General features: G+C 43.4%; 2 protein-coding genes across 4 annotated transcripts in view; both read left to right on the top strand.

The window, feature by feature from the left end:
• The window catches only part of Ufl1 (UFM1 specific ligase 1), a 40,294-nt gene extending 38,081 nt beyond the window's left edge, over positions 1–2,213 (top strand). The window contains exons 17-18 of one of the 2 annotated variants that reach the window (XR_013307391.1): positions 518–839; positions 922–2,213. Coding sequence is in view for 1 of the 2 variants with exons in the window: in XM_077632610.1 (XP_077488736.1) it covers positions 518–657 (140 nt within the window). In the remaining variant the exon portion in view is untranslated. Of the gene's footprint in view, positions 1–517 lie in introns of both variants that reach the window. The other variant, XM_077632610.1, reaches the window with a different exon arrangement.
• A 4,916-nt stretch (positions 2,214–7,129) lies between these two features.
• LOC144099373 (dnaJ homolog subfamily B member 9-like) lies at positions 7,130–23,769 on the top strand. 2 transcript variants are annotated; one of them, XM_077632609.1, is made up of 4 exons: positions 7,130–7,763; positions 12,538–12,772; positions 15,699–16,136; positions 20,754–23,769. In XM_077632609.1, exons 2-4 carry the CDS (start codon positions 12,562–12,564, stop codon positions 20,822–20,824), a joined length of 720 nt encoding a protein of 239 aa, XP_077488735.1. In that variant the 5' UTR covers positions 7,130–7,763; positions 12,538–12,561; the 3' UTR covers positions 20,825–23,769. The 2 variants fall into 2 exon arrangements, with proteins under 2 accessions (XP_077488735.1, XP_077488734.1); XM_077632608.1 differs by having other exon boundaries at positions 7,136–7,262.
• Positions 23,770–24,359: the final 590 nt, after the last annotated feature.

The following is a 24,359-nucleotide window of genomic DNA, read 5'->3' as shown; positions in this document are numbered from 1 at the left end:
TGCAGTATCTGTCTCATATATGTTAGACACCTGAATGGCCACCTGAATGGCGCCGTAAGGGAAGGTATAAAGGAGGGAGTGAAAGAAGAAAGGAAGAAAGAGGTGCCGTAGTGGAGGGCTCCAGAATATAATTTCGACCACCTGGGGATCTTTAACACGCACTGACATCCCACAACACATGGGCACCTTAGCGTTTTGCCTCCATAAAAATGCAGCCACCGCTTTGGTTCGAACCCGGGAACTCCGGATCAGTAATCAAGCGCCCTAACCACTGAGCCACCGCGGCTGGTTATGTGTAAAGAGACAGTGTGTTTCAGATCTGTAGTTTCTGCTCCATTGCAAAGTTGCCACAAAGTATAGGTGCGTCATTTTTGTGGTTGTCACTTCTATCGCACTTTTCTGTTTGGTATTTTATAAAATATCTGCACAAGTTTTTTTTTGTTTTAAAGAAGAGAAAAAGCATCAGCAGTTGCTTAATGTGTTTTCCTCTTTTTCAAACCTCTCTGCACTCTGGCAGAGCTGGTGATGAAGCACCTGACCCTGGATGACTCGTCCGAGGAAAAGGCGGAAGTTGCCTCTGCGCTCAACGAGCTCGTCCCGAAGCTCAAGGAGATTGGCGCCACCTACAAGAAGCAAGGCCAGCCGACAGAGGAGTGAAGCTAGCGTCTGTCGGGACACCCTGCATTCTATTGTTATTCCAGTGCCTTAGGTGGGACTCATGTTGCAAGAGGAATGCCTCACAGCAAACGAGCAAGCCTGCCAAGAAGTAGCAGCACCACAGTGATGTGCAAAGTCGATTTGCATGGCATATTCATTGCAGGAATCGCATGAAGAGCGCAGTCATGGTTGGAGATGTGCAGTTTATTACAAGTCTTCAAACCCAACCAGGCAGACAAATCTGTTGAAATGTTTAGTTTTCAGTCATGATGTTCAAATGATGCAGCTTTGTTAATTAATAGTAATTGTTTGCTGGTTTTGTCTCAGTGCTGTTGAGTTAAAGATGCGTCATACATTGCATAGAATGTGGTGAAATTAACATATAGTAGCAATTTCTGCGAGTGTGATGTACATTTCTAATGAAGGCTGGTGCATTAATCTATGTGCATCAAGTCTGTAAGATTGTTAATTTTTAGGATAAAGATTTTCTTGCAAAATTTGAAGTTATATGTTACTCTTGGCTGTGTGGCATTTGCTGCCATTTTGCATTACAGACTGATTAGTTGTAATATGCAGTGTGTTGTAAAGTTAACACGCTCCGTGACATGCCTGAAACGACTGAATGCTTAGCCCTCCTTATATAAAGTGTATGCAGAGAATCAGTCAAAAAATATTGTTATAGAGAGGCCCCAAACGATAATGAGAAGGTTTCACTGCACAGGGGTTTGGGTTGCTGTGTTTCCTTGACTACCAGATCTAATTTTTATATCACGGTGTCAGTCACGTTTAAAAAAGAAGAGATGTCAGCTAAATAGTACATTCCCAGGGCGTGATTGATCGCCTATGTGCTATACCAAAATGTCAGTACAAGAGTTGGGTTTTGAGCACCCATACAAGGTTGGTGAATTTGTGAGTTGTGGGGGGATGGTTTCAAGAAGTGCATGTAAATGGATTGACAGGCCTATGTAGATTTGATAACACTCAGCTGTGTGGAAATTTTGGTGACTTGAAATTTTCTCCTGCATCACTGCTCACTCTTTCACCATCTTTTTTTTTATTTATTTCAGTACGTACAATTGCCCGGTGGGCATTGGTGTATGGGGGTGTGAACAAAAAGTTTGAATCGCAAAAGCACTGTCGGTAAATTATAAACAAAGCACAGTCAGCATAGGGGTGCTTGGAATGTGTACACAAAGATATGAAAACTGCTGATTTCACTCTCACTGTCAACATTGTCTCTGCCTCAGAGCTGTTGCTTGATTGCGGTGAGGTTCTCCGACAACAGCAGTTAGTGTTCTGTGAGATATGATTTCATTGCTTGTTTTTATTTTGATGGCTATCCGAACTCAAGAGATCTGAACTGAAAAACTTTGCTGGAGGTGATGTTATCATGGTTTAGGCTGATTACATATTCCACTGCCTGGCTGGCAGCTCATTTGCTGTGATGCAGTATGGAGGTTTGATCATGTATGGCTGACGTGTGCAACAAGTTGTGACGTGCACACAGTCAGCCAGTTGTTGGTATCCTAAACTCTGGAATAAATGCCCTGTATGTATGTGTGTATGTGTTTCCTTTGTTGTAAAATCAGTGTAAATTAAGAAAGTTTCCACCCATACTTGTTTTTTGACAGACTGAATGAGATAATGGCTGCACATTGCCATTACTGGATGCATGGGGTTTATTAGTTAAGCAGTCAGGCTGGCAAGTTAATTTGGTCACTTGATGCATGCTAAGCAAACAATTCTTAATCAAGGCTACTGGGTGTAATCTAAGGAAGACCCTTACCCTTATCTTGTTATGATAGTTTCCTTTAAGCTTATCACAAGAGCATTACAGTGGGGCACATGTATACCAAAGTTACCAACTTATGCCAGCTATTGATGATTTGGCCAGCTCTGGCACTTCCCAAAGCCAAGTGGTGTGCTCCACATGCACTAGAAACCTTATTCAAAGGGAAAGCAGAGAGAGAGGTTTAATTTTTTTTTTTTTCATTTATTGAACCCTCAGGGCCAAAGGCATTAAAGAGGGGAGTGGTTACAAAACAAAAATACATAAATAGATACAATGCATATTACAGAACAAGTATTATCATCCTCCTGTTATACAGTGTTAGCTAGTGCAGAACGAAAATGTTGGTTATCAACTATGTCGACGATATCTGCAGGAAGGCGGTTCTATTCACATGAAATGTCGTTATAATGTTACATGTTTCAATGCCAACTTTGTGACGATGATCAATGCGGTTTGGCACGTATCTGGGGGATGAAATGAGGGCATCGCGCAGCATGGGGTGATGGTATAGATTATGAAAAAGGCTCAAACGAATTTAAAAAAAGGAAGATGTTGGCCAGAGCCATGGTTCTCTGGTGAGTGGGGGAAGAAAGCTTATGATGGGTGGCAATTCCATGGCTTGGTCATGTTTTCATACAAATTGTTCCATTTCATCCAATAGATGCTAGCTAATTAAATATTAAGTATGAACGAAGCATATCCTTCTGGTCAGATAAACTTGAAAAGCCGTGCTGTTTGGCATTAAAACTTTTTTGTAAAAGCTCCAACCGAATAAAATAGAACACCCTGTATATTCTGAAGTGTCTTCTAAGAAAAAACAATCCATAAAATATTGCTCCGATGTGTTAAAAATGGTGATAAACATCTGGCTCTGCTTTTCTAGCTGTCTGTCCAAAATTAGCTTAATTGCCAGAGGTGTAGTTGCTGGTGATATCCCACTGGCTGATTAGAAAGAACGATGAGTTCAGATTCATCTGTCTCGAGGTCTGGTGGACATGCTGTTAGTCACAATCTGAAAAGGATGATTAATTATATACACATGAAGCAGAAATGTATAAAACAGCTTTTATAAGCTTTGCACATGTTCGTCTGAAGAAGCTTCCAGCAGACTTCTTTAAGACAATCACAAAGGGACATTAGGGAAGTTTGAGCTGTTGCAAGGGTGCATTTATGGATGTCCCTTGGAAGGATTGGTTGTGGGACGTCCATTTTTAGCCATGCATTCCTTTGACCTTTTTCGTTGAAAAAAAAAAGTTTTGCATGGTTTTTGTCTAAAATTTATTGCTTGGGGTGTGGCAATCACTCCCTCTCCACGTCGAATCCATCCTTGTTCATTTTAAACAACTGCCTAAAGTGTAACGTGCAGCTGCAAAATGTTACCTCGCAGCTGACTTCTACATTTTCTTGCCGATATTAGACGTTTTTAGCATACCGGAGACGTACTACCGTAGACGTATGGACCTCCTTCACCCCGCGACGTCACGAAGATGCGGTGGCGCTGATGTTAGCAGCGACTTTCGCATGGTAGGCAAAACAGGTTCCGCTTGCCCGTGCCTACCGCAGCTGCCGCAGCTACCGGCGGCTGCTTCAAGCCTGTGCACTGCAGAAGCAGCATGTATTGACCAGCTGCGTCACTGCTGGATCCACGTAGTAGCATAAAAAATATTAAATTAGCCTCGATAGGTTTCTCGCGCATAAATGCCGATTTCGGAAACTGGCTAACAGGCATTGGGCCACGGTAGTAAAGCGCGAAGTCTGGGAGTCGATAGGCACTGCCACTCAATGCACTTAATAGCATGCAAGTTACTGCATTCATTCACCTGAACATCAGGATAGTAGGCTGATAATTGCTCAAGGAAAAAAAAGACATATGCAGCTGCACACGTACTTATCACCTTGAGCCGGAGTGCACGGGGCGCCGACAGGTTCACTCGCCCCCAAGGAATGCGTTTTTTTTTGTTAATAGCACACCATGTTTTAATGGCGCGTTTTATGACATTTAATATTTATTTGAAATTGTTTCTTGATATGACGACGTAATTATTTCATTCGAGTAGAAAGAAGTCTGGTAAGTTGTGTCAATCTTGCGCGGTCGCGTTGGTGTGCATAGAATAGCGTACCTTAAGTGTGCTAAACGCCATATGCTTTTTCATTGCATCATGCATGTGGCATGTTTCATGAGGTAGTACATGATCGCGAAGCTTGTTTAGCAGCCGCAGGCGTGCTACTAACAGACACGTGGCGAGATTGAGAGGGGACGCGGCAATGAAAAGTGTTTTCGTTATTCATGCATGCGATATGTAACTAAACTTGGTGCAAATATGAAATTCCTACGCTAGTTTCAGTAATTCCTTTCATTTATAGCTATACCTGGTGCAGTTCTGGGTAATTATAATTAACACCATCGTCAAGTTCCCCCAAAGTCTCAAATAATTGAGTAGATAGTGCGCAGTTTTTTTATGACAGCATGTACATAAAGCCCTGTTCTGTACATTGACACGATTAGTTCTTTTTCTATATGATCAGTACTTATGCATGCCTAGTTACATGAAAACGTTTCTTACAAGATATAACTAACACAGTACTGCACGTGTAGGGAAAACAATCGAGAGATTTATTACCCTCCTCAACGTCTCAGGAATAGTTTGCGACAAATTGAATCATTTGGATTTCATGCGAATTACGAAGGTGAGTGATCCAGTCGCAGAAAATGTGAGGGGTCACAAAACAAACCTTAAAGTTTATTCTATCGTTTATGGCATCTTCGCTTTCGCTTTGGTCAAAGAAATGCGGCACTGAAATCAAAGAAATTACCTCACAATTTTTGACGACCACACTTCTAAAAAGCGTAATTTATAAATTTGTACTCAATATTTTGCTATAATTTTTCGTCACGAAACTAGACTTCAGGGCTAGGAAAGAAAATAATTCTAGAAATCAAAAATTTTCACCAAATCGACCAGCTTAACAAGAGGACAAGTCGGCCTGGCTGGTGCGTGGTCATGCGGTTAAAAACAGCGCTAAGCGAGACAGGAGATCAGGGACACGACGCTGTCCCTACTTTTCGCACAGCGCGACACGTACGTATGTCAGCAGACGATGAGCGCATGTCTGCTCCGACGAAACAAGGCCAGCGCTTCCCCTCACTATTGTCCTAGTGCAGAGTGCAAAACTAGTGCAGTGACACTAGTGCAGAGTGTCAAAACTTGTTTTACTCAATGTCTAGCGCATAAATAAACGGCAGGAACGCTTTCTACATGTTTACTACTAACCATATATACAATACAGTGGCAAACTATTTCTCTTTATAGGCCGCACGTGGCCAACGGAGCTCGTGTACTTCAACAAATTACTAAGTTGGAAGCATCGACCATTGCTATGATTCGCAGAAACTGGAAACGCGCCTACAAGCCTTGAAAACCCGCGCTCAACACCTATCTGCGACGCCACTCCCCGACCTTTTGCCTACCACGAGCTCGCTAGCGACTGCAGCGCCACCTCGTTTGTTTACAAACATGCAGGAGGTCTATACCGGTTTACCGGACGCCGGCTGTGCATGCGCAGTGGCTCCCCTCACCCCAACAATGCCTCTGCGCATGCGCGGGAGGGGTCCGGTAAACCGGTATACGTCTCCGGTACGCTAAAAACGTCTATTGTTTCGTTTTTGTCGTCCGTTCACTACCCAAAATAAGCTGTCAGCAGAGGAAAATCAACAGTGAGGTTTTTTTCGCTTTGCTTTATACTATAGGGTGCATACGTCCCAGAGCGGCTCAGGCTATGAGGGACGCCGTTGTGGAGGGCTCCGGATAATGTCGACCACCTGGGGTTACTTAACGTGCACTGAAATATATCGCACAGTACACAGGCCTCTAGCATTTCACCTCCATCGAAATGCGACCGCCGCGGCCGGGATCGAACCCGCGTCTTTCGGGTCAGCAGCCGAGCTAAAGTGTACACTTTATCAAGGCTACGCTACGCTGTATACCTCCTCTCGTTCAAGTCCAGATAATCTACCGACTTGTCGGTTTTCGCACTCACGTCATGGATCGAGAACGAAAAAAACCCGAGCCGCCGCGGTGGCTGCCGGCCTTGACCACCAGACCGTACACAACGCGTAACTACACGTTCAGCGGCCTTGGATGCTCAACACGCAACTAATTAGAGCGCTCCTAATTGCTCCGTGCGTCCTCGGTTATCTTCGGCATGCATGAAGTTAACGCATCATCGGCGCCGGCTTATTAGCTATGCTGTGCCTTCGGCCACGGCGCGCATTGCTCTGCGATGCAACTGCAGTCTGCGAGTGGTTAGAGGAGCAAACTAGAGTCGCTAGTCTTTTTTTTTTTATTCGAGAAGTGTGCCATGAGGCATAAGGTGAAAAAAGGAAAGGGGGGGGGGGAAGGAATGCACGGGATTGAAAGTCATGTACGTAGCAAACGTGACCCCGCGGTAATTACGATAGTTATTTTCGGATCGTGGTCCGTGATCCTAAAACGGGCCTTTCTTGGTTGGTCATTATTATTTCATTGATAAAACTCCCAGCCATATTATGGAAATACACTTAAGATCTTCCGCGAGCTCGTGCTGGGTGTTTCTGTCCTTGCAAAACATTTTAATCTTCGTACCTCGAGTGATAAACAAAACTTCTTCTATGACAATGGCTAAAGAAACGTCATCGCCACTGAGATCAGTCGATAAACAACAATCATGGCAGCGAAAAGCCTGCTGGTTGCTGCGTCCACGGTCAGTTAACTTTCGACACGACTGCTTTCGTCCAACAAGCCGCGTAACTCGTTGACATTCTCCGGCATTCCCGGTGAGTGAACGTAACGCTACGACTGCCTTTTCAAACGCGACTTCGTACCTGCTAGCGACAGAATCGCATCCCAACCACCACCTCGTGACTGTCACGAAGGCGTGCGCGCTGTGTAGTGTGTAGTAGATTGCGTGGACCGACCACCGGTCCGACCCGCTCGACTGGCCCGAAAAAATCTTGAGAGACGTGGACAACACACTGACCGCGCCTGGCTTTGCTTGTGTGTATTTCGAGAAAAGCCGCGCCGGCCTATATTTCTCTCTCCCTCGCCTCTTTCTCTCGGCCGAGGCGCAGGCCAATGGGAAAAGACTTCGTGTCCCGTCTCAAAATCAGCGCAGCGGCGCAGCTCTTGGTTCGCTTCTACTTGTGCCTTGTGCGGGGTTTGCTCACATTCCGACTGACGGTCGTGCTGGGAATACCTGTACTTGCCGCCCGCACTGTTTTGCATTCAGCGACTGTCTCCGACGTGTGTCCCGGCTGTTTGATCGCTATTCTGTGAAGGTGAGATGAGCGCGCCTATTTTGATTGTGCGCACGTTTCTCCGAAAGCTTGCGTGCGAGCTCGTTATAGTTTCGCTGTCGGTATACGCTTGTAATGCGCGAGTCGCCTCGGTCTAAATTACTTCCGCGTATGCTCAGAATTTTGGAGTAACACGTCAGCTGTCGACCGTGTTGGGTACGCTGGCGGCGACTGTAGAGAAATGTGACCGCGGAACGGATAAACAACGGAACGCTGAGAGCTGCCGTACCGGAAAAGGCAGAAAGGAACAAGTATCGTATGACACTTGTTCAGGACTGCGTGTGCTATCCTGAAATACCGTTGCTCACATTCCGAACGGGCGCAGCTTTTTTTTTTTTTTTGTCATATCTGCGCGTGCTGCGCTCCTGCTCTGTGGAAATTACGTTACAGCTGTTTTCCAACCGTCTCCCAGCTGATAACTCATCGGTGCACCGCAGGCCTGCATCTTGGCGGTGGTTTGGCGCGCAAATCTGTGGTCGATATGATATAATAAATTTTTTTTTTTGCTCAGCTGTCTGTTTTCAGCCTGTTGCTAAATTGCGGCTTACGATCGATGCGGCCTATTCATCAATCTGCTTCGTGACAGAGCTCCAGCCGTTTCTCAGTCGTTTTACAATGCTGCATTTTTCACTTTCGGTGTGTGTATCGCAGAAGCTCGTTTGAAGGATTGGTGGACATGTTTGTGAAATATAAACGCAGCTGGCTTGTTTTGGGGTTCAGGACAGCTGTGGCATCATTGTTTGCTAGCTCCTCGTAGGAGGATTAATTTTGGGCATCAATGCAGGCTTTAATGAATGTTTTCTTAATGCGCTCTATGCTGCATCACCTGTTTACAATAGTGGCAAGCAGTTATTGATTCTGCTGGCTTTTTAAGCATGCATTGAGCACAAGCCTAAATTTTTCATCTTTTGGTGCATGATGCAAATCTGAATTTTTTTCATGCACAGCAAATTGCACAGTTAGCACATAAATTTATCATTCTCTTGCCTTTATATATATATTGCTATTTCTTTTAGTTCCCGATAATGCACTCTTTTTGCTGATTTTACCTGTGCAAGGCTACTTGTGCGGGTGAACAACTGACAGTATTTCTCTTCACAGTGAACACATAGTACAGTAACAGCAAAATTGTTTAGATGGGCAAGAGGCAGTGAACACTGGTTATAACCAGTGGCATGCGATGAAAAATGGTAAATCATAAAATATGAAACGACATTTGCCATTGGAGTCTAGAGGCAGCTGTCTGACATTATAATCAGATATACAATTCAAATATTGCAATCATATATGCAACTCAAAAGTCTGCAGTGAAGTTTCGCCCACATTCAGGACTGCCGAACAGAATTCCTTAATAACAAAAAGTAGAATGTTGGTCGCTAATCAGAAGATGAAGTTATAAGCTCAAGAGTTTTTATTCCTCGGGCTTGTTTGATACAGTCAAATATTAAAAGGCTGACTGGGTGATTGGCCAGTGGAGTGATACAGGAGCCCGGGACAATTAAGCTGTGGATAGAATTTCACTTTTCACGTGATTCCTTGCTTGATGACCCGCTCTTACTTGTTGCGGCCCTAGCAAACTTAGTCGCAGCCCCATGGGGCTATAAATGGGTCATCTCCCGAAGAAGTGGGCCGTGTTCTTTCGTTGTTGACCAGGCAGGAAAACGTGCAGAGTCTGCTTATAGGTGTGGCACTTTATCAGCCGCCCACTCTGTGATTGGGGCTAAGAATACTTGCTGTCGGAAAGAGTGCTTTCCGGCTTTCATTTTTGCAATGAAAGGACTATATATAAACACCTAATTTTATTGCGCATTTTCTTTTTTCAAATGATGCGTTGGACACCAGCATGGGGATAACCATGTGGTGTTCACCTACAACTGGTAAATAATTTATAATTGAATTTCTACTCTCGTGCTGTTTTGGTTTCATCAGCCGAACGATGGCTGTGACATGTAGTTGAACTTTACGGAAAAACTTCAGTGTAAACTCTGATACTTAGTTTTAACTCACTACCGCACTTAAACCAGACTGCTTCAAGAGCTAGAACTGCAACAAACGGTGTAGCGGCAGCTATATTGCCATTTTTTTTTTGTGCTTCACGTGACCTAAAGTTCGACTAACGTCACAGCCATTGTTCGGTTGATGAAATTGAAGCAGTGTCAATAAGAAAATCAATTTAGTGGTCGTAGGCGAATACCACTGGGTGCTGCATGTATACCAATGTCAAACGCATCGTTTGAAAGAAGAAAACATGGTAGAAAAAATTTGGCGTCTATAATCTTTTAAGACAATGACACTTTGGCAGGAAGAGTCTGTGATCTCCAGGCACTCACCATCCTTCTACATGCATACTTTCAGTTTCTTATCTCACTCTTTTTCTCCTTCTGTCACGAAAGGCATCCATTTATAAAGCAGACCAATGAGAAAAATGAATCTTTGCACCGCTGTTTTTAGTGAGTCTCGGACAGTCCAACAGTGGGGACTGATCAGTTCCCACCGGTGGCACGATGTGTTCCATCTCGTGAGGTTGCTCATTTGCTTTCCTGCTGTTAGCATAGAGGAACCGGAATTTCCTGTTTGCTTTGCTTTGTTTAAAAGATTGTAGGCCTCTTGCACGTACACCCTACTGATACCTTAAGTTCCCCTATTCCATGATACTATGCTGCTGTACCTGTTTTGCATGATTGTCTGCTTTGCTTGGCTGGCATAGTCTAGGTTTAAGTTAGCATTCTGAAACTTACGTTATGTTTAAATATACAAGTTCTTTCTCTGAGCTCTTAATTTTGAAAATCGAAACCCTTTCTTTGGCACCTAACTAGGGATAGGGGATTACTGGGTGACATTTTGGTACATAACAACCGAATAATTAATTTCTGAGTGATTTGTTTTCAATATCAGCAAACTTGCCGTGACAGGTTGCCCTTGTTGTGTTGTACAAAAAAGCACACTGCCAGTTTGTGCATGACTACTCGCACATGTGCTGGTTGTGATCAGTGACCAGCACACTTACTAGGTGCTCTTTGGCAGCTTTTGTCATTCAGTTTGTGCGAGGCCCATGTGAATAGGGTTCAAATCTTACTATGTGCAAGTAGTACCCAAATTGACATCCCTATGTAGTTTGCGTGTCATGGTCTCAATCATTGCTCAGCTGCTTAAACACGATTACTACTGCTACATGTATCTAGTAATCTGTTTGCATTTATGTTTACGATCAGCAAATCTGTGTGAGGGACGAAGACACCTCCAAACATAGTCAATGTAGTAATAAATGTAAAAATTGTGAATAGCTTGCGGTGTTTAGACGACATTTTCAAATAAAGGGACATGGGCACAGATTGAAGTTGGCCTGTATCAGTTGATTACTGCTTTCTAAACAGGTTAGTTTCAGTAACACTTAGTGTTATAACCTAGAAAAACACCAAGAAATGGAGTACGTATATCGCTGTCACCAGCCAATTTCACACGGAGACTGCAAACATGTCAAACAGTTATTCCTTTTTACATGGATCCTTGAGGCCATGCTACAGCACCATTCACTTCGAAAAATTGATCAGGGAGTTTTTTTTGGTCCTCATGTCACACGAGTTACATTTAACTGGCAGGAAAAAAAAAAGGAATTGTTTCATTCTAAAATTACATCTTTCTGATGTGCAGGGAGTTGCAACTACAGCTGTAACTTTGTAACGGTGTTAACTAGAAATTTTTGTTTCAGTTTCGTCAGGAATGAATCTGCATTTTGATGAAAGAAAATATGAAATTGATTTTTATCAAAAATATGGCTTTTTAAAAGTGGTCTCATACCTTGAGGGGTAATGTGGCAATTAGAACTGTTTACGTTATTTATGCACGAAATATAACCAAATTTAGCACAGGTTATGTAACTTTTTCTGCTGATATCAGAACTGCGTTTTACCTTGAGGTAGCTTGTATAGTTGAGTAATTGCAATTAACTGCCTTGTAAACCCATCCCTAGGGCATTTAGGCAGAAAGTTCCCAAGTTTTTTATGTCAGCTTATTCACAAAGCCCTCTTTTGTGCTATAAAGCTACTACTAGTTTTTTTTTACGTGCCCAGTACTAATGGAAATGAAAGTTAAACTCCAGCATGCATATTTACAAGGAAACGTTTCTTACAAAAGTAACCTTTAAAAATATTACACGTGTACGTGGAAAAATCAAGAGCTTTATTGTACTCCTCAAAGTCTTGAGGTTCATTCTCCAAAAAGAAGCAATCATTCTATGGTTTCTCACGAAATGAAAAAGGGAAAAGTGATAGCAATCACAGAAAAATGGAAAGCAGACAAAATCAAAATCAGAGTTTATTGTTTATTGACTCGTATGCGTTTGCTTTTGGTCAGAAGAATAAGGCATTGCGACTAATGGAAGCTCCGATATTCTGATCTCTCTTCTTCATGGTGATGCTAAGATGGTGGTGTTCCGTTGTCGGAGACCCGCTGAATTCCTGATGTGCCGGGACCATCAAAAGCGCGATTTGCGCACAATTTTTGACGACCACACACAAAAAAAAATAATTTTCTAAATTTGTGCTGCATATTTCACTATAATTTTTTTGTTGTGAGACAGATGAAGGCTCGTGGGTTATGACAAAAAAAATAATTAAATCGAGAAATCAAAAAGTTAGACTAGATGAGCCATTTTTTTTTTCAAGGGAGTACTTACATATAAGCATGTTCTTGAGTGATGTGAGTGGCTACAAAGGGAGCTTTGAACATTTTTCTCCACGTGCCTGCTGCTCTGCAGGGCTTTGTGCTGCATATTTTTACCATGAGGTGGTGGCCCGTGCTCCTGCTAACGTGGTGTGCGCCCATGCTGGTGTTGGCCAAGGAGGAGGCCGACTACTACGAGCTGCTCGGAGTGAAGCGCTCGGCCACTGACAAGGAGATCAAGAAGGCCTTTCGCAAGTTGGCCCTCAAGTACCACCCGGACAAGAACAAGGAGCCCGATGCCGAGGAGAAGTTCAAGCAGATTGCACAGGGTGAGACACGTAGACGATATTATATTCGGTTACAACTTGGGGCCGAAGTATATGATCATATGGCTGGATGCAGCCTGAGTCTGCATTGAAGCTCCGTCCACACATATGACCGCCACACACAACTCCTCCACGACAAGAAAAGAGTCATTTGTTAAAACTTTTCTTGTTACTGAAACAAGAAGTTAATCACAAGGCAAAACTATAAGTGCAAGAAAATTTGATGCCTCTGAGTTGTTTAATAGTATAATATCATACAGTTGGATCCTGTAATATAGTAGCTAACCTCCTTATTTATCTGGCTGGTCCTGCCCTAGATACAGAATAGTAGCTGCCCCCCCTTATATCTGTGTAGGGACAGTGGTTGATGCCTGGATAGATAACTTTAATTGCTAGCATGTCTTTTCAGTGTGAGGGGCTGAACGAACTAATGCTGCGACTGTGCTTGTATATTTCCCGCAATGGCATTATGGTAGTTTCCTTTTACTTTCTGGCTTAAGTTTTTCCTGTTTTTTAAATATATGAATAAACTTTTAACCTTTGCTCTCACATCATCCACGAGACCTTTAACATCGTTTACTTGTTTCCACATTGTTTAAAATTGCCTATGCTGTTCTGTATGCCCTCTGGTGTTTGCCCAATGGTGGCTGTCAAAGAAAACCTATGTTTTTAAATCTAGGACTCCTTTTCTGGGACAGCTACTATTAGAAGGGAGAACATTGTATTCGGTGAATGTCACTTTCGTGGAGCCGTGGGATTAGATTGCTTTACTAGACTACGAATGCCACTGGATGCGTGCCTCGCATCAACATTGGCATTTGCTGGCAGAAAGATCAAGGAAAGGTGTCATTTATCACACATCAGTTGACAGTTGGAAACCAAAGATATTTCTGATTGATGTGAAAGTCATGCAAACCTTGACCTTTTAATCTACTGGATACACTTCCATTATTGCTCATTCATGTGTCTCCTTAATATGCTTTAATGAGTCTTGATTCCACTGAAGCATAGTCTGCACCTGATTAACCAGTTCATTGTCCTGTTCAATACTTGGCTCGTGCTCTCACAAATAGTCGTGCACATTGTTAGTGTTTAGCAGGACCTTGTAGATCACTCTAGGGACGTATCGTGCGCAAAGAAGACTGTGGTGTTCCCATATTGATTTGTGGCTTTCAGAAATCTGTGGGACACCATGTCTCTGTAAAATGCAGCCTATACATGAGGGGTCTCAAACACGTGGCTCGCAAGGCTCAAACACATGGCTCACGTGGCTCACAGCCTATACATGAGGGGTCTCAAACACGTGGCACACGTGGTTCATGTCAATGGTTAGTTTTTTTAAATAAAGTCTTAGGAACCTTGAATTCGGCTGGAAAACACAGCTGTGAAAAAGACAGATTTTATATTGGTGAGTGGCCCTTTTTGCAGGAGCTTTGAACTTATTCGCCTTTGTTTATTTTTGTGTGCGTGTGTGTTTGAACTTTAATTTAACAACTTCTGCTCACACTCTGCATTGTAGTTTATACATGGACCCCTGTTTGTTTCTTTTCTCCCCTTTCCACTACTGGCCCGTGGGAGCCAAAAGTCTGTGTACAGTCAACGGCCGATTTTTCTGACTCTCTTGGGACCGTGAAAACGACCGAAAAATCAGGCAGTCTGGAAAATCAAATTTCACTGAAAAAATTACAACTTATTATCAGCATGCCGGAGGAAGGGGTCAGTTGTATCGCATACATTCTAAAGCTCATCATGACTAAATTTTGCCACGCGAAGTGTGCACAGACGACGGGCGGCGGCTGCTTTCACGAGTTCGGCCTGGCTGTGCTGCCCTCGGCTTGTCGCCGATGAACGCACGGGTTGGGACGAAGTCTAAATGGGAAAACGAACACGCCGCTGCGGGAACTGCACTGTGCCCGCAGCACGATGGGCCCGGAACAAGAACGCAATGATGGCGAAACAATAAGAACTGAGAAACAGCCGAAGCAAGTGGTGCATCGGCGTTGGCCTTCGTCATTAGGCCTAGCTACTAGAGCCAAAATCTGCATCGTATCTGGCGATATCACTCTGCGGTGGCTTGCGTATAATGAGAGGCGTCTTGCCTGTCATCAAAACGCCAGTTGTTTACAGTTTTGTGATAGAAAAGTCATGGTTTCGGTGAGTTTTGCCGCAAGTACGCTGACCTCACTTTGAAATGCACCACCATTTCCTCCAGCGCTCGCCGTCTCCGTGAAGCCATACGCCTCTCACACGCTTTGCTGCTGCCTCTTTTCCTATTCAGGACGAAAGACTCGGCACAGATGAGTTCCGCGAACTCTGACTACTGTTCAAGTTCGTGCGGCGGAACACATTCAAGAACAGTACGAATTCGAAACCACGCGGGCGCAGTGTGCCGACTCGCGCAGAATTTCAGCATCGCAAGTTAAGAGGCACCCTTTAAGCTTGAATTTTGTTTTCTTTGATCAAGTTTTCATCTCTCCTGCAGTTTGAATTAATGAGATCCCACTGTACGCATTATATGGCGGCTTGGGTACTGGCGGCGAATGCAAACGACGTCCGAAAAATCGAGCAGTCAATTGCGGTGCATCCGAAATTTTAGGCGCTCTTATACATTGGCTCTATGGGCCATGTCGCAGTGGCGCGAAAAAGTCTGAATAGTCAAGCATGTCTGAATTTTCGGTCGTCGACTGTATGTGGATAATGAGGGAAGCTGAGTTTGATACCACTGATCTAAATTTTCCTGTCTCTGCTGTGAGGCTGGCTGCTCAAGCTGCTGTTTGTGCATGACTTATGCTTTTTCATTTTCTTTTATGGGGTGTCTTTATGCGTAGTGCTTTTTCTTGATGATCAGTCGTGTCTGTAGTTTTTGAAGAGTTGTGGAACCTTGCGCTGATGGCCAGTCTTGCCCCATTTTCTTCCATGACCCGAGCAGCCTACGAGGTGCTGTCCGACCCTGAAAAGCGCAAGCAATATGACAACTTTGGTAGCCAGGCCTTCTCACAGGGTGGCAGTGGTGGCGAAGGGGGCAGGTCGCATTTCCACGACTTTGACATGCACGACTTCTTCCGGCACTTCGACGACGCCTTCAACTTCCACCAGCAGCAGCACGCCAGGGGCGGACACTTCCACCAGCAGGGCGGCCCTCGCCCTGACTTTGGCAAGGGACACCAGCACCAGCGCTCCTTCTTCGGCAACGCGTTCAACATGGACGACCTGTTCTCAGACTTCGACGACGATCGTGGTGAAGATTGGATGCAGGGCGGCATGCCCTTTGGGGAAGTGTTTGGTGGCGGCGACTCCTTTGCGCGGTCACATTTTGCACGCCACGCCCAGAACCACCACGCCAACGTGTTTCACCAGCGGAGCAGTGGTGAGTTGTGTTGGGCTCCTATGGGGTCGCTTGCTTGTTCGAGGGTTGACTGGGTGGCAAAGCTCGGTGCTTCAAGGATTACAGTCGAACTGTGGTATACAGTTAAAACTCGATTCAGCAAAGTGAAAAGTAGCGACGCAATATTTTGTTAAATCAGGAAATTCTTAAAATCGAGGAAGGCATTTTTGCAGTCTTCGAAAACTAAAATTGTAACGTAGCTGCACCCAAGAGCTACCGCGGCATCGTATTTGCCGATACCCACATTTGTGCATATAAAAAGTGCATGAAGGCAGCCAGAGTCACTTGTGCATGAAAGCGCCATCTGGTAAAACGGATTTGACGCCAGTGTGGGAAGCACCAGCGATTGCTGAGTCTATGTTCCATGCAGCAGCGCAGCTTGCAGCCTTGTCAAAACGAAACCAGGGGCTTGACTTGGGTGCCTTGAGATGTTACTTTCCCTGCCAACGAAATGCGAGATATCGGGGCAAATAAGTGAGAAATCACCCGTTTTTGCTCATTTCTTAATGGAAAAACTTCGTTAAATTGGGTTTTGTGGTCATTTGTTTCATTATTTCGGGTTTTTGAGAACATTGAACCCTAAGGGTACGTGCAGGGGAATAAAAAATTGTTTGTTAGATCAGGAACTCTTAAAATCAGGTTTCGTTAATCAAGTTTGAACTGTAGCGAACAGGTAAAAAACTGTAAAATAGTTCAATGTAGCCGAAATTCTGAATATTAACATTTAGCAGAAAACGCACGCAAGAGCAGCATAGTTTAGTCGCAGGAGGGACAGCAACTCGGGCGACCTTTACTAGAGAAGCCTTTTCCGAAGCTTTAGTGCCATTTCAAAAGCATTTGCTTCGATTATGGGGGCCGCAAAAATCTGAGTGCCAGCCAGGTTGGGTTTTCTGCCTTGCACCGCTATCATGCAACGGTACCTGGCCAGTGTCAGCTAGGGTGGCTTCTCTGCATTGCTGCTGCATCGCGTGGAAAACTATGTCAGAACGAAACTTATCGTCGCTTTCAGCACTCCTGCGTTGCTGCTGGCAAATGTGAGATAAAAGCGCAAACCTTGGCGCAAACGGTTGCGGCAGCACCGCCAGTCACTTGTGTAGTTACGGCGAAGCCTGCTGCCTGCCATCCGAGTGGGCACCGCTGGGCACTGGGGAGTTAGATAAACTCATTTTACGGCCTATGCCGTTTGATATATCAAGTAAAAATTGCATGTGTTAAAAATATTTTTGGAAGTATTCGATATAGCATACAATTTGTAATATCCATGTTTGTTATATTGAGATTCGACTATAAGGGTCGAATGGGAAGTTGATAATGTTGGCGCAGACCTCTGTATGACAATTCATCTCTATGAGCAAGGCCATAACACTGTGATAGCAGGCGAAGGCTATTGGAAACATGCATAACAACTCTTTGCTGATAACTAATGTCATTTACAGAAACATTGTAAATATGATGACCTTTGTATTGGCAGATTTAGGGAACTTTGTATGCTCATAGCTTGTTTTCATTCAGATGTTCCTGTGGCATCCCATTTTAATGCCTGTTTTGTCGTCGGTGTTAATTGCACTGATAATCTTGCAGAATTAAGAAGTTGCTGTTGTTTATTAACTGCACTATAAAAGGCAGTTCTAGTCAGCCAACATAGCTGATGTCGTCTGCCCAAAAGGAAGAAATAACGGGGCAGATACTGTGGGGAAAGAATAAGATTGTTGGTCATGTTGTCTGTTCTTCATTTTGACTCTGATGTAATGGTAATTTTTTTGCCTACTACTTGATTGAATTACCAAAGCTAGATGCATTTCTAGATAAAGTTAGCAGTAAAATGTTGGAATTGCCTTTCTGTGTTGGCAAAAGCTAGAGTATGCGTGTGGGAGCTTCTTCCAAGTTGTTGTGAAGGAAAGAGTCTGCATTGTGCTCAGGTTGGTAACTGCTGATTATGCAAACTCTTTGTATGTGAGAATTCCAACTGTTAACTCTTTCACTACCGTGGAAATATGAAGGATTTGGAGTGTACTGAAAGAATTTTTTTTTCACAAGAAGTAACAAACCCAGCGCATATTGCAGCACATGAAATTGTAGCTTATTTGTTACACTTCTGAATGAAACAAACAGCAGAGTCGTGTGTGCAAAAGTACTTGAACATATATTATTCAAATGTGGCAAAGACACGGACAAAGTATACAGAAAAACAATAATTACCGGCTGCACTAAGCGCGACCTTGAGTAGAGGAAAACTGGAATATACAAACTGGTTCACATGTTTATAGCTGTCATTCCTCCAAGTGTCAGCTCTGAGGAAAAATTATTGCACTTTTCACAGCCGGTCAAGTCAGTGGTCATGACTGTGGTGCCACTGTGAAAAGCAGTCATGTGAAGATGTGAATCGGAGGTAGACTTGACAGGTGTTGCACATAATGTTTGATCTTTGTTCATGATTTGTTCTCTGAAAGCAGAGCTTGCAGTTCCTTCTTTTTCATTTTTTTTTTCGGTTGGTGACGAATGGATTCTATGGGAGGATTGGGGGCTTGGACTTCTTCTACCTCATCCATACTCTAAGATTTGTTGAATAATCTGCTTCCTGAAAGCCAGCTGACCAAATCTGGCGTTTTGGGCAAGCTCTGGAACATCAGGATCGATGAACTTTCACTGATGTGGTTCAAAAGCCAGGACACTTTCCAAGTCTTGCCAATAGATGCAGCCACCACTGAATCCTCCGGGTCCGCTACATGCAGAGAAACAAACAAAGCGAAAAACTGATTTGGGCAAATGTTATTTGATGGCTAAAGGCCAGAATAGATGATTCCTGTATTCCAATAGAGATATAGTCGTGGCAGGTCAACAATTCCTATGTCTATGATGGTTCCAATGAACTTGTCCAATGGATTCCCCTCTTCCCATGAGCCGTCACGCCGAGCATATGTTTGCCTGTCAAAAAACTTCATCCAAGCATACATATTAGTGTTTTCGTACAGTTGTCATCACCTCCGCCATGAAGAACATCAAGAAGTAGTCGAGAGGCCGAGCGAATCTCAGAACGCCGCTCCCCAGCGATGCGCCGACATGGACACCTGGCCGTCGTCTTGGTTGAAAAAACGCGAAGCGACCTTTAGCTTTGGCAAACTGTCTTGGCCATATGTTGTGAAGGCCCTGAAGCACAAAAATAATCCACTCTCATCAGTTACAAACCACATGCACCGCAGAAAACACAGAGCGAACGAAAACAAAACTTACGTGCGAATACGCGCTGACGTTCCAGGCCCCTGAGACGGAGTCTCGGTGTTGGAACTGAAATCCGACGTTTGTACATCGTTGTCTGACTTATACTGCTTTCATCGTAGAAACCGGAACCGAAACCAGCCGAAGCGCTCAGTGTCGGATTTCGATTTTAAGGAGCGCACGGCGATGCGGATGTCATATTCGCTGGCTGACGCTACTGCGGCCGTTCACGGCACCCCCTCACGTTCTAAACTGAAAACAAAAGCTGCAATTATGAACTTGGTTCCATAGAAACAGCCTAGATGGCGAAGCGTGTCCGCTTTTCAAAGCATCGGTCATATGCACCCAGTCGCCTATAGCGCGGTAGTGAGAGTTAAACAAGCTCCGTAGTGATCTCTGAGCATCAGCTCTAGCAAGGCTTGAATAAATATTTAAAACAAAAAATTCTCAATATCCTACTTTGATTGCAAAGGTTTCCATCGATCTGGCTTTCATATAGGTGACATATTGGACCTTTGTATGCTAAGTTTTTCTGCTTCTTTTGCTAAGACAAGAAAAAAAAACTGCACTGGTACTCTAGCCACTACCTTGTGGATGTTAGATGTTAGGGAGAGTAATGACACTGGATTTCAGCACCCTTGGTGTTGTTACTTTTGCATATTTATTTTCTCAGTGGTAGTACTAATAGTTTTGTGGTCAGACAAGCTACTACTGTATAAGGTTGACAACACACAACAGATCAAAGCATGATTGATGCAATGGGCAAGGATGCACCTATCACTGCTCAAAGAAAATGCACATTAAATGGTGTAAACAAAGACTCACCTTTACCAGTGAAAAAGAGAAATGTCACGTGCAATACAAAGCCACATGAAAATGTTTTTGTAAAGCTTTTCGTTTCTGTGAGGTTGAACATAGTATAACCACTGCTTTAGGTTTTATGTCAGTGGAAGCATTTACTCAAGAGGTGGCTAAGAATATTTATGCATGAACTGTGGGGATGTTGCTTATTCAAAACAGATGGCACAAACCTTTCAGCAAGAAATGCAGCTCAGCAAAATTGTTCCTTGGTGTTGAATAGTGACTGCGTCACATTGGCTTATTTCTTATTTTACATGTGTCTGATAATGGGAGTTGCATGCAAGAGCACTGCATACGTAAAGGCATTGCAGAGAGGGGTATAGATTGCCATCGTAATTGATATACACTGAGTTATGCAATCTGTTCCTTAGGGAACTAGACTTACTTTTTTGTTTTACGGTATGAGGTGCAAAATTATGGTTGGGCTGCTATGATTTTGTGGCTGTTCTATTCTTTCTATTGCAGTGTGAACTCGGCGATTGTCTGACTTCATTACGATCCTTTTTTTTTTTTGTCTTCCAGGGGGCGGTCATTGCAAGACGGTCACCCAGAGAGTCGGCAACATGGTGACAACATACACCCAGTGCTCATAGGAACCAAAGTGGCCTTGACTGTGGGTCTTTCAGCATCTCGCAGAGACTCGAATGCAGAGAATTCACGGAGGTGCCCAAGTCCTTGTTCGTGAAGGCACAGCAGCAGATGTGCTGTGTGTGATGATCTGTGATGTTTGGGGGTTGTTGGGAGCTTGCGAGGTTTGACATACCTGTTGCAGCTGTATTTGTTTTAGTCTTTCTCATTTGTTTTATACTGTGTACATACTGAACCTCTTGTTAGTAAATGCTGAGCTGGTTGGTAGGTGCGGTTGCTTGGGTAGCCAGTGGCCTTGCAGTCATCATGCATCTCTTGTGTTGTGTACTGCATTCTTTCATTTTCTTTAACCTTTCTCAAAAAAGAAACGAGGAGGTCCTGTGACACTCGTGATGCTCTCGAAGAGAAGTTTGGTAGCGGATCTGGTAGTGACAGGCCTAGTGTGATTTTTTTTTTGCCGACGTTTTTTTTTTTTGGCCGGCTGCATCTCCACACAGTTGTCACTTTTTAAGCGAGGTGATCTTTTTACCTTTCCATCTTCATTTATTTTTTAAGAAATGTTGAACATTGATATCATCGTGTAGCATTCTTAGTGGAAACAAAGTGGGGCACTATCTTTCAGCATTTAGACCAAAGTTTTATGTAAGAGATATCCTTGTGCTGAAAGGTAGCCAGGTCAGGGGAACTGTGAAATTACTCAAAAAAAATTTCATGTCCAGTGTATGGAAATGTAACTAATGGCATATCCTAATCGGCTATCGAGAGCAAGCTTCCTTGCTCCGCATACCAAAGGGTGTGTTTCAGGGGGCAATTTGGATTCAAATTCTGAGTCCTGATTGGACCGCAATGCGTGCCTTGCACCTTTGCAGATTTGGAGAGCTGCTCCAGATTGCCAGTTGGGATACGCCATAAGACACGTGCTTTAGGCTATTGCCAATTGGGGTATGCCTTAAGACGGGTGATCTGGGTTTCTCTACGTTTGGCTGGGCTTTGCTCTGTGACTGGCAGCTGTGGATTTTTGATTGACTGCCAGATTGAGTGAAGGGCGACGAAGTGAAAGGGGGTGGGGGAAGAGTTGCAAGTTTCATATATACTAAGCATTTCTTGTTTGAAAAGAAAAAGAAAAAGGCAGTGTGGTTATTAACACAACGTTTTTGCTTCAGGGGGCAGTCCCTCACCCTCTCCATACCCCTTTTCTTTAAATGCATCAGTGGTCACTGACAATGAGGAAATAGATCTCTGCTGCTTTTCTTATTTTTAACAACTACCATGCTCTGCCTACTTTTGTCCTCTTAATGTGTAACTACTGGAGCAGTTGCTGTCTTTCATTGTTCAGAGTTGCTTGGTGTGAGCATGCATTTGTTTACCACGTTATATTTGTAAATCAGTGGTTTGTGGCCAAAAAATAAGTTGTGCATTTACGCCAAGTAACGGTTCATCTCACATTAAACCTTCACTCAGTAGCAAGTTGAAAACTACCTGAAACAGCAATACACACGCATAAATCCTTTTTTCTTTCTTTCTCGTGTAACCTCAGATATGTGTGGCTGTTCAGGCTGTGTGCCGATTAATTGTATACGATCGACAGCGTTTCAGGGATCAAGAGAATCACACTGAGGATCCTGTGTTGGTGGAACTTGCCATTTTATAATTTGTTGAGTGGTTATTTAGTGTTCATGGAACTCTGTAATAGTTTATTTTTGTTGTTATTTCAGCGGCTGTGGGTTATGTTGGCTCTACAAAAGTCAGGCCATAACACATATCGCAGGCAGCGTTTAGTTTTGTACCGTAGCTCAAATTCGCTCAATGGTTGCGAAGTTTCAGCTCATGAGTATTATTTATTTGCTTGAAACTTTCATGTGCCTATTTTTTTGTTCTTTGATGTGCGGAGTGCCCTCCTTCACTTGCTTTTAGTTTTTGTATTTATGCGATTTACTGTAGCTGTGCATAGTGAGGCCACATGTTGTACATACTTTTGTATATAGCCTTAGGTATCAAACATGGAGCTGCTCTTCAGCTTGTTGATGAGTGAGACATCGCACCCGGTTTGTATTATAGCCTTAGATTTTAAACTTTCGTGAGCTGTACTGAAGATTGTTGACGACTGCGGTATTGTACACTGTATCAACCTTTGGTTTTAAACTCTGTCAGCCGTGTTGCAGTTTGTTGGCAACTGAAACACGAGTCATGCTTTGATTCTGTTCATTGCCATCTCGTATGTGTTCACCACCTGAACAGGTTGAAGACAAACATGCTGCTCAGTTAGTATTTAGGTGCAGGAAGTAATTAAGACTGTCTTCTCTGTTTTGTTTGCAGTTTATATGCATCGAAAGTGTAATCTTTGTAGACCAAATTCGCTTTTGAAATGTCTTACTGCAGTATAAGGTTCATGGGTAGCCTGTGTGTGTCAGTGCCATGTGGCTACACCTGATCAGAATTTGGTTTAGAAATCAGGCTAGTGTTGTGTGCAACAAAAGTAGACAGCACTTCAGGAGGGTGATATATACACCTATGTGTTTTTCAGCGTGGAAGTTTATATTCAAAGTGCTTAAGGTGTACTCTTTGCATGCCAGTGTGTTCACTGACAACTAGAATTTGCTTTTTTATATCAATAATGTTCACAGTTACTGAACTTTGAGACCTTTGGTCAATTTGAAACATAAATGTCATGCGTTTGTACCCAAAGTTCTGTGTTTCTCACAAGGGACAGCAGTTACATAAATGCCAGGATTGGGGAAATTTTAAACAAAGCAATTTTGTATGTAGCTAAGTGCAGTGTGCACAAAGTGGTGAGTGTGGTGGAACGTACAAAAGTACTGGCTAATTACTCTCCGAAAACTACACGTTAATTCAAGGTCCTGCATCATTCTGTATGTTACAGCATCTTATAAAATGCCATTTGCTGGCTGTTAACTGTAAATCGCAGCAATAAAGTGCTCACACAATTGAATGATCTTGTCTTCTGCACGGATTTCTTCTTTCCGTTTTCATCATTTAAATTAGTGTTGCAGTTTGCATGAACACCAAGTATCGATCTTTATTTAGCGTGCGTTAAATATATGTAGAGCCCTTTGTTTTCGAGGAAACCTGATTTTACCAGATTCTTGCACCTCAAACTGATTTCTTAAAATCAGTTTAACACGATTTCTCCCCAAAAGTGAGACTTCAAGACTATGTTTATTTTCCAGTTCACAAAGCAAGAAAGTTTATGGGTATCTAGTGTTTACTCCAGAGGATTTCTTCTATCAATTAGGTGATGAGGCGGATGAATTTGATCTTAAGTTCAAAAAGGACGATTTAGGGTCGAGAGGCCAAAACATGGCTATCTACAAGATGTCTTATTGGAGTGTCTGTATGAAGCGCTGTCCACATGACACCCTGATCCAAGGACCTTGCGTGTTTGAAGTCATCGCAAGAATAGTGCTACTGACTAGGACAAAGAATGTGTGCTAGTATGTCAGTGATGCGATTTCTTTTTTTGTGATGCATGAAAACCAACTAGCCAAACCTTTCTGCCCTCACTTAAAATAGTCTCTTTGA

This window comes from Amblyomma americanum, chromosome 7 (genome assembly GCF_052857255.1).
Source record: "Amblyomma americanum isolate KBUSLIRL-KWMA chromosome 7, ASM5285725v1, whole genome shotgun sequence".
Taxonomy (NCBI): Eukaryota; Metazoa; Arthropoda; class Arachnida; order Ixodida; family Ixodidae; genus Amblyomma; species Amblyomma americanum.
This window is presented reverse-complemented; position numbering and strand designations above follow the sequence as displayed.